This window comes from Herpailurus yagouaroundi, unplaced genomic scaffold (assembly GCF_014898765.1).
Source record: "Herpailurus yagouaroundi ecotype Mexico unplaced genomic scaffold, PumYag 206, whole genome shotgun sequence".
In the NCBI taxonomy this organism is placed as follows: domain Eukaryota; kingdom Metazoa; phylum Chordata; class Mammalia; order Carnivora; family Felidae; genus Herpailurus; species Herpailurus yagouaroundi.
In genome coordinates, this window is record NW_024412437.1 from 4,567,551 (window position 1) to 4,585,105 (window position 17,555).

The window sequence follows — 17,555 nt, forward strand, 5'->3', positions numbered from 1 at the left end:
GGGAGGGAGTGCCGCAGTGGGCCCCAGAGAGCTAGCGGCCCGGCTGCTACGAGTGCCTAGCTTTCCCCCTTTTGCAGCAGTAGCGGCGGCGGCAGCAGCAGCAGCAACAGCGCCAACAGCATCCGCGTTGCGCGAAAGGGATGTGAGCAGCCGGGCTGAGTCAGCATCCCCGGGTCGGGGCGCGCGCGCATCCTCCCGGCCAGGCGGCTGGCGACGTGCACACAGGTGCATGGCCGCCTAATCCGCTGGGAGCCCCCGGTACGGCAGGGACCCGGGCGTTTAGGGAGTACGTGCCCCTCATCCCGAAGTCCCCAACCCCAAGGTCACTGCGAATTCAGCAGATGATGCCCGGGAAACCAGTTATGGGGACAAAGCAGTGTGTCGTATCCCAGGCATTTCGGAGTGCGCGGGGGCGCCGACTTGGCTTCCTGGTCTGCACCTCACTTACCAGGGCTGATTGGAGACCTGCTCGGAAGCAAAGGCCTTATTCTCTGCATTTCCCTGCCGACTTTGGTACGGGCTGCTTCCTCCTTTTGGGGTTCGAGAATGTGGTTCTGATGTGAGAAACTCAAGAGAGCCTACTTTGGGGGCGCGTGCACGCGGGGTCGCCACCGGGAGGAGTCAGCGATTTGAGTTTTAGTAAAAATCCGTTTGCAGTGGGTGCCTGATTTCTCTCCTGGTTTGGGGATAGGGTCGACTGCGTTAAATGCCATTCTGTACCGGTACAAGGTCTGGCGTGGGGTAGGTGGGGAGCAGGTGTGTTCCTGTGAAGCGCCCTGTTTTGGCCAGTAATGCACAGCCAGGGGCAACTGATTCGCTTCGCAACCTTGTGGGAAAGTAACTTAACTTCTAGGGGCGTCAATTTCTCGAATCTATAAAATGGGATCAATAGTGGTATTCCCAGGATTGAAGGGTTTAATTTATGATTCCTGTGAAGTGTGGATCAAAGTGACTGACATATGGTGAGCCCTCAGTACCCGTTATTATTATTGTTATTATTTATGGCTTACCAAGTCTGATGGCTGACTCCAGTATACCAAGCCATCTGTTTGTCGAGTTGTTCGAAGAATCCACACGTGATGATGTTCAAAACTGATTTTAATCACTAAAACGAACATTTTAACCACTAAAATGTAATGTCCTTACAGTGTGTTAGGACCTGTCACTGTTTTTAGTATGGAACTGTCATATTCACTATGGCACAGCATCTACTGTATTGGGTCTTGGGAACCTATGGAGGGAGCACATTATTTATTACCGAGTGGTTCTAATCAACTCCAGAAAGTTCCCGGTGCTTCAGTTTCTTGATTTAAAACATTAGGCAATGGGATTCTCTCTCTCTTTCTCTCTCTGTCCATCCCCCACTCGCTCTGAGAGAGAGCGAGAGAGAGAGAGCATAAGTGAGGGAGGGACAGAGAGAGAGACGTAGAGACCTAGGCTCAAACTCATGAGCCATGAGATCATGAGCTGAGCCAAAGTCGGACTCTTAACCAACTGGGCCACGCAGGTGCCCCTCAAAATAAATAAAATTTTAAAAATAGGTTAAAATATTAGGCAAATCATACCAAAAGCTCTGGTTATGAATGAATGACCGAGAAACTCACATCTGAGTATTTGACCAGAGTGAACGCACTGGCTGTTGGAGAGGCGTAACTACAATGATAACAATCACAACAACAATAATACATTACTATTATTTTACTAATATTAGTTAGACCTGTTGTCAATTTTTTGGTATGTTTGCTTTGTTCCCAGCACTGTATTAAGTGCCACACATGTGATCTAACTTTAACCCATCAGTAACATTCTGCAGTTGATCCTTACCATCCCCATTTTACAGATGAGGAAAGTTGAGGCACACATCACTGCGGGGATTCACCCGAGGTTTCACAATATAGGCACACACTGGCCCTTTTCTGCAACTAAAGCTCACCAAAGACGATATTTGCTACCTGCATTTGGGTAACAGAGAAGAGGAGCTGGAAATCTCTGCCCAGTCTTGCCAGCCACAAACCAATGACTTTTGCATGCCCTGGTTAGAGGCTGGCTTCACCTTGTTCCCTTTCCTAGTGAGACCAAGCGTGAAAACCCTTGCTTTTTTTTTCCCCCCCTCACTCTTCCAGGGATAGCGGAGAGAGGGAAAGCACAGCATTGCCATGCTAATCAACCCCCCCCAAACAAAACTAACTCTGTTTGGTTCTAAATACAAACAAAAGAACCCTTGGAGTCTGGAGTACAGAACCAGAAAAATCAGGATATTAAGTTAAGGGTTCAGCTCCCCTTTTAGCCTCTTCTGTTGTGTCTGCTGTAAGCCAAGGAGCAGCAGAGCCCCTCCGGTCCTTCATTCACAGTGGGCAAGGCTGTGATGATGCCCTTTAAAAAGTCCCTCAACATCTTCTGGGGGAAATAAATTGGCTCCTGAGCCTATCCTCTGTGCTCTCTCTTGCTAGCCATCTTGCTCCGGGTCATTTGCATGAGAACAGATTCCTTTGTGCAGAGTTGGCCAGCCTGTTCTCCGTCTACGTTCGTAGCCCTTCTACTCTTCACGTTGGGTTGCTAGGCAGACATGACCCTGGCTTGCAAATAAGCTCACTGCATTTACCAGCCCGTGAGAACTTAAACTTGGGTAAGGAGATTGAAAGGAATCTTGTCTGGAGCTCAGAGAGGATTCGAGGGGGCTTCTGTGGGAGGTCTTGGTCGCCCGTCCATCCACTGTCTCTCTTCCTGTCTCTGCACCACCACCCCAGTATCTCACCCGAGGGCCTGTGCTGGCTGGGGGGGGGGGGGGAGCCCCTGTGTAATTTGACTGAAGCAAATTCTTGCTTTAAAACTTGACTGCTCCTCCAGACGGCAGAGAACCCCAGAGAAACTTCCTTGGAGGAACTCCAGCTAGATGTGTTGGGTTCATCTGGTGGTTTGTGGAGCCTCCCCCCACCTCACATCTAATGGTTTGAAGGCGAGGCAGGGCCCCGCTAATGGGAATGTGGGCTCCTGAGGGGGTTTGAAGATTTGCCAAGGGGCCTGAGGCACGGACGGTTTTGCTGCAATCAGCTTCAGAACACGAGCTCTTTCCTAAAGCCATTTGTGTGAGAACCCACTGTGGGGCAGGCCTGGTGCTCCGTGAGCCTTGCACGGCTGACTTCTCCTTCGTAACCAGAGCCAGGATCCCACTAGGGTGCACTTTTCCAGCTGAAAACGGCTCTGCGGTGAATATTGAAATACTGTGTCAGGGAGGCCTCTTTCGTCAAGTCAATATGTCCCATCCCCCAGTCCATCTCATAAAGATGCTTTTGCAGTAGTAATAACTTGTCCAAACGCACAATGTTTTTTCTTTGATTATAAATGATCACTTATAGGAGTAATTATGATCATCATTCGACCCAAAAGGGATTTTTTTCTTTTACACTTGAGGCATAAAACACAAAACTTCAATTTATACCCAAAGTCTGTGTTCAGAGACATAGGATAAGGTGATTAAGTACTTTTGAATCTATAAGTATATTGTGTTGATGTAGAATGAAAATACAGTTTTGAAAAAAAAAGGAAAAAAGAAATGATAGAAAGTTTCTGACCTCATGAGAAATGTTCTCATGTATTTTTTGTAATTTTTAAAGAAGTTGATTTATTTTGAGAGAGAGAGAAAGAGAGAGGATTCCAAGCAGGTCCATGCAGAGCCCGACGTGGGGCTCGAACTCACGAAACTGTGAGATCACGACCTGAACCAAAATCAAGAGTCAGACACTTAACCAAGGCACCGAGGTGCCTCATCAACTCATGTAATTTTTAAATGAATGGTGATGGTTTTCAGATGACTCTGACGTTTATATTACACCGGATACAGTTAAAAAGAGTGGTTTAAAATAGTTTTACTGTAAAAGTCAACAGTTACAGATACAACTGAAACAATATCTTTTGCAGCTACGATGAAACATTGGACGGAATTTAAAAACTGCACGAGGTTGGTATGGACTGAAAGTGTGTGGGCCCCTTATGCCCCCCGCCCCCGCTAAATTCATATATTGAAGCCCTAACTTCCAGTGCGATGGTTTTTAGAGATGGGCCTTTTGGGAGGAATTAGGTTTAGACGGGGACTTGACGGTGGGGCCTTCAAAGAGGGAGAGAGAAAGGCCTTGGGAGGACACGGAGAGAAGGCAGCTGTCTGCAAACCAGGAAGAGAGCCCTAACCCCACCTTGTTGGCATCTTGATCCCAGACTGCCAGCCCCTAGAACTATGAGAAAATGAATTTCTACGGTTTAAGCCACGCAGTCTGTGGTATTTTGTTATGGTGGCCCAAGCTGACTGATCCGGAGGGGATTTATTGTTTTCCAAATTCTCTTAGAGGTTACCCAAGCAAAAGTATTTGCAGGCCACTGAGTATGATCTATGTTCGTAGGAGCACAAGGAGGATGTGGTCCCTGCCCTCATGGGTAAGTTCTCCCCGAAGAGATAGAACAAACCCGAGAGTCACCACAGCGAGCCCGGGGAGGCCAGGTAGGGGCTGTATAGTTGAGAAGTACAAATGTAAAAATGCATGTGGGTGTGGGCTCTGGAGCCTGACCTTGAACCCCAGCTCTGTTCTCACTAGTGGTGTCACCTTACTGGGGCAAATTACTTAACCTCAGTCTACCTCAGACTGCTTATCTGTGAAGGGGGATAACAGTACTCACTGCATAGGGCGGTCACGTGGGGGGCTTAGTGCTGTGGAGCTAGGTTAACTGAGTTAACGTGTGTAAGGGGCTTAGCAGCTTAGTGCTGTGCTTGGCTCACGATGAGTTTCCCTGACTCTTGGTGGGAGACCAGAGAGGCCTAGAACCAGGAAAGACCTTACAAAGACTGGCAAGGGGGGAGGGAGGAGGAAGGCTAAACAGCAGGAGGTGCTGGGTTTGAGGATGGGAAGGTCACCTCCCCACCTTTGCCTCTGGTGATCTGGCCTCTGTCGCGGTTACCATTTAGTGCCTCGTTGATGATGTATCCCTGGGTGCGTCTCTTTAGCTCTGGAGTGAATTTTACCTGATTTCAACACTGATATTCATCCCTAGACTTCTCAGTCTTGATAGTTTATGGGTCCTATAGTTTTGTCATCCTCTCAAAACTCTTTCTCAGGCCTGTTGCAAGAGTACTGAACCCAAAACAAAAAATCAGAATTGCCAGAGCAAAGTGATTTTCATCCCATTGCTTTCAGGAATAAATCTATGTCCTGTCAAAAGTTGAAGACACAGATGTGGGTCACGAAATCTAATTGGCCATGCTGGAAAGCGTGTAGGACCACTGGGTTTGGCCCCGATTAAATCAGGCTTTCTGTGCACAGTTGTTGAGGGTGCCCCACCCATCATGTCGCTCAAGGCCAAGGAATAAAAACCTGCTTCTCCTGCTATGTTTCTGGCCTAAAGGGAGATGCTGGCTCTCCCCCCTTCTTGTCTAAACATGCTCAGCCTGTCCTGCTGCTCTCTGGAACAATACGCAGTGTTAAGCTTTGATTTTAACCCTTTTGGAGCAGTGCATCTGGTCATTTCCAGATGGCTAGGGGGTCGGGGACGGTGCATGGAAGCTGGAAGGCTGGTCTAGGCTGTGTTACGAACAGGGGGCCAGGAGGGGAGACCCTGGCCGTGGTTGTGGTCGGTGGAGGGTTCTGGCCCTCCTTAGGGGAGCCCACATGCTTAGCCGGGGTCCATGGTGGGACTGGGGACGGGGAGCGTCCATCCCACCTTCCCCCGGCCACTGGCTCTCCATCCAGGCAGCCTCTGCTCATTACAGCCTACGCACGAGCCCTGATGAATGCAGTTGTTTCCTGGGCCACAGAACCACACCCCAGAGAATGTGGTCCCTCCTCTCCGAGTGTTTACTGTCTAGTTCAGAAGACAGGACACGTGTGATTGTTACCTAAAGCAGGATTTCAACAAGTGCGCTTTTCTGAGGGAGGACCTCAGAGGAAGGGGAACTCAGAAAGGCCATGTGAGGTTAGGGAAGTGAAGAGACAGGGCTGAGCTCTGCGGGCGGGACAGAGCAGGCTTGGCCACAGTCGGATCCTGTGAGGTGCATTCATCCGGCCAGTATTGATCGAACTCCCTCCGGGCGAGGTACCAGGATCATGCAGTGCGTAAAATACATAGATATTCCTGCCCTTGCGTGCCTTACAGTCTAGACCTATGCACAGACTTACGGCTTTTCTTGCCGGAGCCCCAAGCCAAGGGCCTGGGGCAAATCATTCTTGTGGATGTTTCTGATTTTAACACGTAACTCACACTTGCCAACTTGCAGTTGGCATCCAAGGGGAGATTTCCCTCACATCCACTCTGCATCTCAACTTGGCCTCATACTGTTTAAACTGTCTAAAACCAGATTGGCTGCTAGGTAGGGTGTTCCAAAGGCCGTGACGACTGTCACCAGAGTCTGCCCAGGCAGAGGGACCTAACTCCTAGCCAAAATGGCACAGACAACCAGCCGTGCAACTGTGTGACAAGGAACCGGAGTTTGGAGCTTCGAGTTCACAAACCAGACGGACTCTTCGCTTTTCCCTTTGGCGTGGCTTGTGACCGTGGTGTTTGTGGCTCCAGGATCTACCCCCAGAGAATGCTGGCAAGTGGTTATGACAGAGACAGCCAATAGCTGCAGGGAGTCCGGATTTCACCATCGACACTCAGAACAGTTTTGCTTAATATTAATTTTAATAACGCTTTGGGCGTGTATAGTATTTTTTCAACGTGTTCTCATATTTGTTATCTCTTTATCCTCAACACAACAGACAGAATAACGATAGCCAGTGTTTCTGAGCTGAGAGCAGGCACTTGTGTTTGATTGTTTCATCCTCCCGTCATGTCTGAGGTGAAGAAAGTTTACTGTAGCTCTCTTTTTCAGGTAAGTGGGTAAACTGAGGGAAGGGGCAATTTTGTTTTTTTTTTTTTTTTTTTAAATACTTATCCAAGATCACACAGCTAGGAAATGACAATTCTGAATCCTGGACACACGTCCTTCTGGAAACAGGTCACCACATGCCCCAAATCAATTTCCCAAAAGGCAAATTTGCCAAGTGACCGCTTCACTGGATTGAGCATTATCCCCCCAGGTTTTGGCTTTTCCCTCTCCTTCCTGTGCCTCTTCCTGAGCCTCAGAGGTTCTGGGTTGGAGCTTAGCTGGAATCTGTATCAGTTGGCTTGGGCTGCATAATAAAACACCGCAGCCTGGGAGTCTTAAACAGCAGAACTTTATTTGTCACAGTTCTGGAGGCTGGGAAGTCTTTGATCAAGGTGCTGACCAATTGGATGCCTGGCGAGGGCTCTCTTCCTGGCTTGTAGAAGGCCACCTTCTTGCTGTGTCTTCACCTGTCAGAGAGAAAGACCAAGCTCTCTCTCTGGTCTCTTCTTAGTAGGACACTAGCCCCATCAGGAGGGCCCCACCTCATGACCTCATCCAACCCTTATCACACTGGGGGGGTCAGGGCGTCAACATACCAGTTCTGGGAGGACACATTCCATCCATTACAGAATCTCACGTATTTCATCGTACAGGCAGAGCAAACCCAGGGAAAAGATAACTCTGCAGAAACATGAAAGCTGGCACATCCAAGTTGGTAGAAAATTCCTGATTCCCATGCAAAAGTGACACAGGGACACGTGAAAATGTGACAGGTGAAACCACTGGTCAGTTTTCGCGTGACAGGGAGAAGGCTAAGACGTAGGGGGTGGGCCTGCCCAAAAAAAGGTCAAACCTGAATCAGATTTCGCCGTTGGGTCTAGAAGTCAGTTAACAGGGGCTTGGGGGACATTTTAAATCACACCAGGGGGTGCAATCAGCCACGTCCAAAATTGAGAAAGTTTACAGGACAAACACCTGAATTTTGTTTATAAATATATGGCAGGGAGGACAAAGGAGGAACTTATACATGAAAAGAGAAGAGACATGTGAACCAAATGCACTGTGTGGTGGAGTTTGTTTGGATCCTGGATCAGAATTTAAAAAAAAATTATAAAAGTGTTTATATATATATATATTTTATAAATAAAACATTGGTGAGACAGTGGATGACATTTAAACATTAACTGGAGTTCTGAGGATCCTAACACATCATTGTTAATTTTAAAAAGTGGCTACTCGGGCGCCTGGGTGGCGCAGTCGGTTAAGCGTCCGACTTCAGCCAGGTCACGATCTCGCGGTCCGTGAGTTCGAGCCCCGCGTCAGGCTCTGGGCTGATGGCTCGGAGCCTGGAGCCTGTTTCTGATTCTGCGTCTCCCTCTCTCTCTGCCCCTCCCCCGTTCATGCTCTGTCTCTTTCTGTCCCAAAAATAAATAAAAAACGTTGAAAAAAAAATTTAAAAAAAAAAAAAGTGGCTACTCATAGAATTGTAGTTCTCTTTAAAAAGAATTCTTATCTTTTAGAGAAACACGTAGAAATAATATTGGAGGTGCCTGGGTGGCTCAGTCAGTTAAGCGTCCGACTCTTGGTTTCGGCTCAGGTCATGATCTCACGGTTCATGGGTTTGAGTCCCACATCAGGCTCTGCACTGGCAGCACAGAGCCTGTTTGGGATTCTCTCTCTCTCCCTCTATCTCTGCCCTACTCCCCCCACCCCCTCATGCTTTCTCTCTCTCTCTCAAAATAAATAAACTTCAAAAAAAGAAATCATGTTGGATGGAGTTACAGGATATCTGAGGTTTGTTTCAAAATAGTCTAGTGTATGTGAAGAACGAGAGAAAGGGAAATAGTAGGGGTGGGGTGGGGGGAACAGATGAGAACAGGCTGGCCGAGTGCTGATAACTGTCAAATCTAGATGCTGGGTAGGTGTGCACGAGTTTCTCAACTTTTGTATGTTTGACAACTTCCGTAAGGAAATGTTTAATAAATAATAAGTAAACGCTGCTTTGTAGAAAGCCCTTAAACGTTTAGCAAACAGGGAGTGCATTGAGGGAGTGGATTTCAGGTACTCGACCTTGAATCCTTTCTGTCTGACCGCATTTCTTGTGATACCAAGCGGAGGATAGAATTTTAGAGAAAGGATGTTATTCAGAGGCCCATCTACTTTCTCCGTTCTTCTGACACGTGTTCAAGGACCCAGATATAATTTCTGCAGGGCTACTGAGCTTTTAGAGGCATGGCATGAGGCCACCTCTGCTCTCCCAAATTGGCTCCTGCCACATGGCTTCCCTCTGTGACACTTCCAACAGGTGGTTCTAGCTAACGCTAGGCAGGATGTCATATGCCCCGTGTGGATGAGTGTCCTGGCGTTGTTGGGTCTGCAGAAGTAATACTCCCAACAATAGGGTCTGACTTACTCCAGTTAGAAGATTAAATAAGTATTGGGGATATAATGTACAGCGCGAGGACTACAGTTAACCCTGCTGTCTGGTATATTTGAAAGTTGCTGAGAAAATAGATCCTAAAGATTCTTATCATGAGGAAAAAAACATTTCTCTCTCTCTCTCTCTCTCTCTCTCTCTCTCTCTTTTCCTGTATCCGTATGAAATGATGGGTATTAACTAAACTTGCTGTGGCAATCATTTCATAATTTAGAAGCCACATCATCGTGTGCCTACCTGAAACTTATGCAGTGCTGTATGTCAATTACATGTCGATAGAACTGAAAGAAAAAGAAACAGAAAAAAATTCCCTTTGCTGCTTCTGTTGAGCTAAGACAGAGACCCCCAGATACACTCTAAGAAAGCAATCTTTCTGATGTGGGGCAGCCCCGAACTGACATGTTAGGGCCTCAGGGCAAAGGAAGGGCCCCACGAGGGTGTTTAAAAGCAATTTCTTTTTTTAATGTTTATTTATTTTTGAGAGTGAGACAGAGCGTGAGCAGGAGAAGGGCAGAGAGAGAGGGAGACACAGAATCCGAAGCAGGCTCCAGGCCCTGAGCTGTCAGCACAGAGCCCTACATAGGGCTCAAACTCATGGAACCATGAGATCACGACCTGAGCTGAAGTCAGACGCTTAACCGACCGAGAGCTGAAGTCAGACGCTTAACCGACCGAGCTGCTTAGGCGCCCCTCCATGAGGATGTTTATTACACACAAACACTAAATAACCTGAATAACTGTTACCGAGGTAACTGGATTTTCCTGTCCACTTGGGCCTGGTTTTGGGTGAGGCAGAATTTAAGGAGGTGCTCAGTGTTAGAGTCCCATGGGCACAGGTGGGCCCCGAGATGTTGCTCCCCAGGCTCCGAGCCCGCCTTGCCTGAGCACTGTCTCTTACCTGGGCTCCCCTGGTCCAACGGACTCCTGACTTCTCAGCTTCTTTTCTTACCTGCCACCCTGCAGCATGGTGGTTTATTCTCAGCAGAGCAGGGGAGGAGTTCTGGTGTCCGTAAGTCAGGACTTAACGCTTCCCCCGCTCTACTGTTTTTGCCGTGACTTCTTGGCTGCTGCTCACAAGTGGCGGTCCTTGGCCTTCCTGGTTTCTCTGCCTGGCATTCCTTTCCGACACAACTTCCCAGAGCCGCATGGCTTCCTCCTCTACCTCCTGCAGAGAGAGCCTCACAGAAGGATCACCTTCTCCACGAGGTTGTCCCTGACCTCTTTAGCTTTGCGCCTGCTCCCCCCACACTCAGGAGCCGCATCCCGCCTCGATGTTCTCGCCAGCACTTACATTTTACTCGTTTCATTTCTTCCCCCCACAAGACAGTAAGTGGCATGAGGGCAGGGTTTGTTTTCGTGTGTGATCCTTCCTCTGCTGTACGCACAGTGCCGAGACTGAGACCCGTCACTCGGTCCATGTTTCCTGGATGGATGGCGAGGCATGGGGGAATCATTTCAGACTCCACGTGGGCAGCTGGTGCCCCAGGCCCCTCCTGGCCATCCCCCTGGGACTCTCGGCCCCAGCCAGCGCATGACCATGCTCTGATTTGGCAGGTAAAATAACAGTGCTCTACCGCCAGAGATCACACTACCCCCCCCCCCACCCCTCCCACCCCCCCACCCCCCCGGCGCCTTTGTCTTTTTTGGCCTCAGCTCATCAGAAGCTTTGTCTCTGGAAAACCAACAGAGCCCTCTGCCAGAAAGGTCTGCCCGACCTTCTTGTTATTTCAGCTGTTTTCAAGGCCCTCCAGCAGGCTGCTTGGCCACAGGGAGGCCCTCAGGGAGCCAGGTCAGGTGACGGACTTCCAGCCCTGATATTCAGACACCGCTACACCGCAAAGCCCGTCTTCAGGTTGCCTCATTCCATTCCATTCTCAGCCCTTCTAGCCGGCAGCTTGCCTGTGGTCATTTCACTGCTCACGAGCCCTGCTCGCTTTCCCACAAGCGAGCCCGGAACTTGAAGGGAGGCCAGGCTTTGCAGACCCAGAAGCCTTGCTTTACGGTAGGGGTCGTGGAGGAAAACACAAGTCCCTGCAAAGCCCATTGGCAACTCAAGTTCACTGTGTCGCTGCCTGAGGAACATTGAGGCACGGGCAGTGCTCATGCTTGTGCTCAGCAGGGGTCTATCCCAGTTTGTTCTGCTTGGATGGAGCAGGGGGGCCTTCCCTGTGGGGTCTGTTGAGGAAGGTGGTCAAGTTCCTTCCAGCCCAGTGGAAGAAGGACAGGATGCTCTATTTGCCGAAGACTCCCCGTTGCTTCCTTAGCCCATAGACATGCTCCTTGCCTGTGTCCACTCTCCCTTCGGAGAGGGGGGAGGGTGAGGCATAAAGCAAGCTGGGGAAGCAACCTCAGATCAGCTCGGAGCCCAAGGATGCTTCCCCCAAGTTCATCGAGGTATAACAGACAAATAAACCTTGTACAGGTTTACCGTGTACAGTGTGATGTTTTGATGTGCGGATACAGTCTGAAACGATTTCCAAAAATCTAATAAACACATGCCTCACCTCACGCGGTTACGTACGTTTTAAATTTCTTGTGGTGAGACATTTAAGATCGACCCTGTTAGTGAATTCCAAGTATGCAACAGAGTATGATTAATCGTCATCGCTATGCTATACAATGGATCCCCCAAAGCTGTTCACCTTGCATCACTGAAAGTTTGTCCTCTTTGACCAGTATCGTCCTATTTATCCCTCTACCCCCACCCCAGCCCCTGGCAACCACCATTCTACCCTTTGCTTCTATGTGTTTGACTTTTCTACATTTCGAATAGAAGCGAGACCACGCGGCGTTTCTTTCACAGTGTTTGTCTCGCTGCTGCCTGGCTTCTCTCACTCCGCATAATGTCTCCCAGTTTGGAAGTTGTTGCTTCTTTTCCACAAGCCTTCTTTTTAAAGGCTGAATAATATTCCATTGCGTGTATATTATATATGCAGTACATTTTCTTTTGTCATCCACCCACAGACACTTAGATTGTTTCCATATCTCGGCTGCTGTGAATAACGTGGCAGTAAACACTGGGTGCCGATCTCCCTTCATGATAGTGATTTCGTTTCTCTGGATATATACCCCAGAAGTGGGATTGCTGGATCATATGGTCATTCTATTTTTAATTTTTTGAGGAAATGCCATCCTGTTTTCCATAATGTCAGCTTGGGTCTTTTTTTTTTTTTTTTGGTAATGTTTTTATTTATTTTTGCGACAGAGACAGAGCATGAGCAGGGGAGGGGCAGAGAGAGAAAGAGACAGAATCTGAAACAGCTTCCAGGCTCCGAGCTGTCAGCACAAAGCCCGACGTGGGGCTCGAACTCACAAACTGTGAGATCATGACCTGAGCCGAAGTCGGACGCTTAACCGACTGAGCCACCCAGGCGCCCCTGTCAGCTTGGGTCTTAATCAAAGTCCATGGCCTCAGGTCCATTCTTTGAATCTCCGGTTTGCCTTTTCACTGTAGTTTAAATAAATAAATAAGTGGGGAAAAGATTAAATGTCTCCCTGGAGGTATGGGCGTGAAGGATAATGCAATGGTGTACTGGCTAAATTAGCTTATTTCCATTCAGTGAAATTTTTAAGTACGAATGATTCTCTTTGGAAATCCTCAAAGGAATGTTTTATCGTGGAACTGTTAAGAAAAACAATCTGTTTATTTATGTTCCCACCTTAATTTTAGCTTTTTTCTTAAGTGAATTTTTTTCCCCTGAAGTCCTTCGTGTTGGGTCATTCCAAAATGGATTACTGACGAAGAATGAGGCCACTCTAGAGTTCCAAGCTAAGTAGCTTTAAGAAGAAAAGCCTTCTATGATTGTTGCTCATGGTCAGAAGCCAGTAGAATGAGGCTGGGAATCTAGCAGCAGGTCAATAAGTGTTTGTTGGGCACCCTCCTTGTGCAAGAGCTCTTTCTTCTTCTAGAAAGGGAGAAGTCTTTGGGGCCTCAAGATCAACAAATATTGGTTGAATCTAATTGAGTTTGAAAGAATAACTCTCCTTTTGGAAAACAGAAGAATTCGCATTTCTGAACAATTGATTCATTGGCCTCCAGATGACCATGACTGTTTACTTAAACTTTCCCTTTTATTTTGGTTAAGTATGTATCTTCCCATCCTTTTGAGTTTATCTGGGTCTTCCAGAACTTACATATCTCCAACCCGTCCCCTCCCCGATCCACTGGGGTGGGCAGTTGGGGTGGCTGGCTGGCTCTGTACATTCTTTCCGCAAGGGCAGGGACACATAAGTGCGACTCACATCCACCATAACCCCAGCCCCGGCAGCATCTTTATGTGTTACAGATTGGTTCTCTAGCTCTAACACTCCCAGTGGCTTGGGTGTCCAACATGGTTTCATTCGGTCCAGAAGTTCAAGTCTGTGCCTCCTTAGTAGCCTCATAAATTTAGGGCTTTCAGGTGAAAGGGGGGTGATACGGTTTTTATTCTATGGTTCCCATTTGCAAGTGGCACTTGAAAATATTACCCTCAGTTCCTCTTTTCTCAAAGTTCAACCTGATATTTTGCTTTTGTGCTTGTCCACTGAAGCTGAATTCTCTCCGGTAGGTTAAGCGTCTCCAGTGAGGTTAGTTTTCTTCTTGGACAAGAATCATGATGGTTTTTGTTTTGTTTTGTTTTAGTTTTTTAACTTTATTTATTTATTTTGAGAGAGAGAAAGCGCAAACAGAAGAGGGCCAGAGAGAAGGACAGACAGAATCCCAAGCAGGGCAGAGCCCGATGCGGGGCTCGATCGAACTCATGAACCATGAAATCATGACCTGAGCCAAGATCAAGAGTTGGATGCTTAACTGACTGAGCCACCCAGGCACCCCAGGATGTTTTTATTTCTGAGCATCTTGTTACTCAAAGTGTGATTTAAGGGCTCGGAACATAGGCGTCCCCTGGGAGCTGTATTTGATAAGTTCTATAGCTGATTTGTGTGTACATCTAAGTGTGAGAAACCCTGATTGAGCATGTCTTTAGAGTTTCTTATTAAAAATTACATTGTCGAGATATAAAGGGACAATTTCCATTAAATTTGTTTGAAATGTTTTCCTGACATTTTATGGTGAAAGATTTCCACTAGCAAAATCGAAAGTTCCACTGTTAAGTACCCATATATTCTCCACCTAGATAACAACACCATTAATATCTTTATGTTTCTTTTTTTCTCAAATTAATTTCCATCAAGAATTATAAAATTCAGGGGCGCCTGGGTGGCTCAGTCGGTTAAGTGTCTGACTTTGGCTCAGGTCAGGATCTCCCCGTTCCTGAGTTCGAGCCCCGCATCAGGCTCTGAGCTGTCAGCACACAGCCTGGAGCCTGTTTCGGATTCTGTGTCTCCCTCTCTGTCTCTGCCCCTCCCCCGCTCATGCACGAGTGCGCGCGCGCTCTCTCTCTCAAAAATAAATAAACATTAAAAAAAATAAAAAAAAAGAATTTTATAGAGATATATTAGTTGACAGCATGACTCTTAGAAAGAATCATGTCTTGGAAACGAAGGTTTCACTCTTCTAGAATTTTCAGTGGGTTTGATAAGGTCATAATTAGTTTGGGAATTTCTTGGGAATCAGAGAAGCATGGTGGGGTGAGAGTGGGGGAGCAACTGGGCTTTGGCAGAGTTGGGTGCTAGTCTTTGCCCGTCCCAGGGCCGTGAACCTCAGTGTTCCCATCCATACGGTGAATGGGTTGAGTGACACCATCTGTAATGCCGTTACCAACCTTGTGATTGTAGGTCCGTTGCAAATATCACTGTCATCGTGATTTCTCAGGTGGGGAAACTGATGAACCAGTTGCATATTCGAATCAGAAGGAAAACATCTGTTGGCATGGAAAAGAGATTATTTCCTAAGCTACTGAGTAAAACACAGCTGCACTGGCAGTTTAACTCTGTTTTCTTGTCAATTTTTGTTCTTTCAGGAAACCTGACAGAAACATGAAGCCCTCCACCATCTGGAACTGAGAAACCCATTCAAGGCTGACGGCGGCTTCTAGAACGTCCAGGTGTTCTGCAGATGTGAGAATTTATCCTGCTCTCACCAGCTGGAGTCCCGAACAGATGCAAAGCTTGTGCTGTGGCCCTAACGTCCCCGGGCACGGAGGGGTCGTTTTTTAAGTGGCCAAAGAGCCATCACTGACACGGGTATCTGATTGCCGCACGCGGCTGGTCGTCTCTCGGAGCTGCAGGGGGCAAACCAAATTCGAGGTTGCGAATTTCCTGACTGTCTTGAATTAGGATGCCAGGTGGGGGCCTCATTTCCGCAGCCCCAGCGTCCTTCTAGGCACCCCACCAACACGACCCCCACAACCAGTATCTCCTTGCAGACTCCACCACTGCTTCTCCAGAGACTCCCTGCACCTTAAGTGAGCAGAAGGAAGCTCTTGGAAAAATCCTCAGCCGTGGCCCACAGTCATTGCCCTCCCCTGCCCACCATGGGCTGGCTTTTTCTAAAGGTTCTCTTCGTGGGGGTGACTTTCCTGGGATGTCTTTATCCTCTCGTGGATTTTTGCTGCAGCGGGGACACAAGAGGCCAGAAGCCGAATTTTGTGATCATTTTGGCAGATGACATGGGGTGGGGTGACCTGGGAGCAAACTGGGCAGAAACAAAGGACACTGCCAACCTTGATGAGATGGCTGCAGAAGGAATGAGGTGAGTCTTGAGGATGGCTGGCTCTTGGCCGCGGGAGGGGGCAGCATAAAGCACTTGAGCAATCGATGGCTCCGTGTGGATTTAGCGAATTGATTGATTCATTTGGTTTGAAGCCAGTGCGGCATCTGGAAGAAATCCATCCATTCGTCTGTCTGATAACACTCAGGGTGTGTGGGGGGGGGGGGAGGGGCAGGGGGCTGCGAGTACAGAGGTAAACAAGATACCTCTTGGGCCTGTATTCTGGGGGAGGAGACAAGTTAAAAGGAGAGTAGGCATTGCGGTCTAGAACCTGAGCCTGCTTCAGGCAGTTTTGGACTCTTCAGGGAGGGTGTGGAACCTAGCCTGGGGGCTCCAGAGAGAAGGTGACCTTTGAAGAGCGAGGAGTCGAGCACACGAAGTTGAGAGGACTTATCTGTGAGCAGATGGGACTTACTGGTACACGTCTTAGAGGAACTTAACTCCAAGGGACCATAAAAGAGAAGGGCATGTGCATCTCAGTGGGTTGGGATGTTCATAAGCTCCTTGCCTGCTTGGAAAGAGAACACGTATTTGAGCGTTCAGAGTTTTATTTTATTAAAAAATTTTTAATGTTTATTTTTGAGAGAGAAAGAGAGAGAGAGCGAGAGACAGAGTGTGAGCAGGGGAGGGGCAGAGAGAGAGGGAGACACAGAAGTCAAAGCAGGCTCCAGGCTCCGAGCTGTCAGCACAGAGCCTGATGTGGGTCTGAACCCACAGACCTCGAGATCATGACCTGAGCCCAAAGTCGGATCTCGACAGACTGAGCCAACCAGGTGCCCAGGGCATTCAGACTTTGCGTGTTCATCTTGGGCTGACAGCAGTCCGACTGTCCAGCTCAGATCCCGCTTGTGCTACGTTAAACCCCTCTGTTCAGTTCGGTGGGAATCATTCCAGCTAACTGGTTAGGACAATGTGTGGGGCATCTGCACAGAATTTGAGCCACTTGTATCCCCGGGCCTGGAGCTTCCCCAGAAACACGGACCCTTGGGGTCCCTGCACCTGGTCTCACCCACTGCAGTCCATCCACCTCACCTCAGCCAAAGGGAAATTTCTAGAAACACTCCTCTGTTTCCAGTCCTTGATAGGCATTTTGTGGCCCCAGGGATACAATCCAAACTCTGGACAGCAGCTTCTAAGACCAGCCCGTCTTCCACACTGGCTTTCTGCGCGGCCCCTCTGTGCACCTGCTGCCTCCTTCTGTCTGGACCTTACCTGTGTGATTCCATCTTCCTGGTTTACTTTCCGCGTCCTCTGCTTAGTTAGTTTCTGCTCACCATCTGGATCCCCAGTGCCTCATGAGGTCCTGGGGAAAGCTTTCTTGGACGTTGCATGGGTCCTCCGCCAACTCCCTTGCTGCTCTCGTGGTGATCGCTTACCTGTGTCACCCCCTGTGTTGGGTTGAATAACATGCCCCCCCAATTCATGTTCACCTGGAACCTCAGCACAGGACCTCATTTGGAGACAGGGACTTGGCAAATGTAATTTATTGTGGGCCTTAATGACACCACCCTCCACTGAGGGTGGGTCCCAAATCCAATGACTTGTGTCTTTACAAGAAGAGGAGAGGACACAGAGAGACACCCAGAAGAGGTGATGGGAAGACACGGTCAGGGAAC

At 48.4% G+C, this 17,555-nt stretch overlaps 1 protein-coding gene and 1 long non-coding RNA gene across 6 annotated transcripts in view; one reads left to right on the forward strand and one right to left on the reverse strand.

Annotated features, from left to right (window-relative positions):
* The window catches only part of ARSG (arylsulfatase G), a 109,655-nt gene that overhangs the window by 23,715 nt on the left and 68,385 nt on the right, over positions 1-17,555 (forward strand). For all 5 annotated transcript variants that reach the window (XM_040452185.1, XM_040452186.1, XM_040452188.1 and 2 more), the window contains exon 2: positions 15,191-15,921. In XM_040452185.1, the coding sequence (XP_040308119.1) occupies positions 15,704-15,921 (218 nt within the window). In that variant the 5' untranslated portion in view covers positions 15,191-15,703. The remainder of the gene's footprint in view (positions 1-15,190; positions 15,922-17,555) is intronic.
* On the reverse strand, positions 5,855-10,882 carry LOC121015331 (uncharacterized). Its single transcript, XR_005783764.1, has 2 exons — positions 10,240-10,882; positions 5,855-7,534 (listed from the first exon to the last, which is right to left on the reverse strand). It is a non-coding gene; the product is annotated as an uncharacterized LOC121015331 (long non-coding RNA).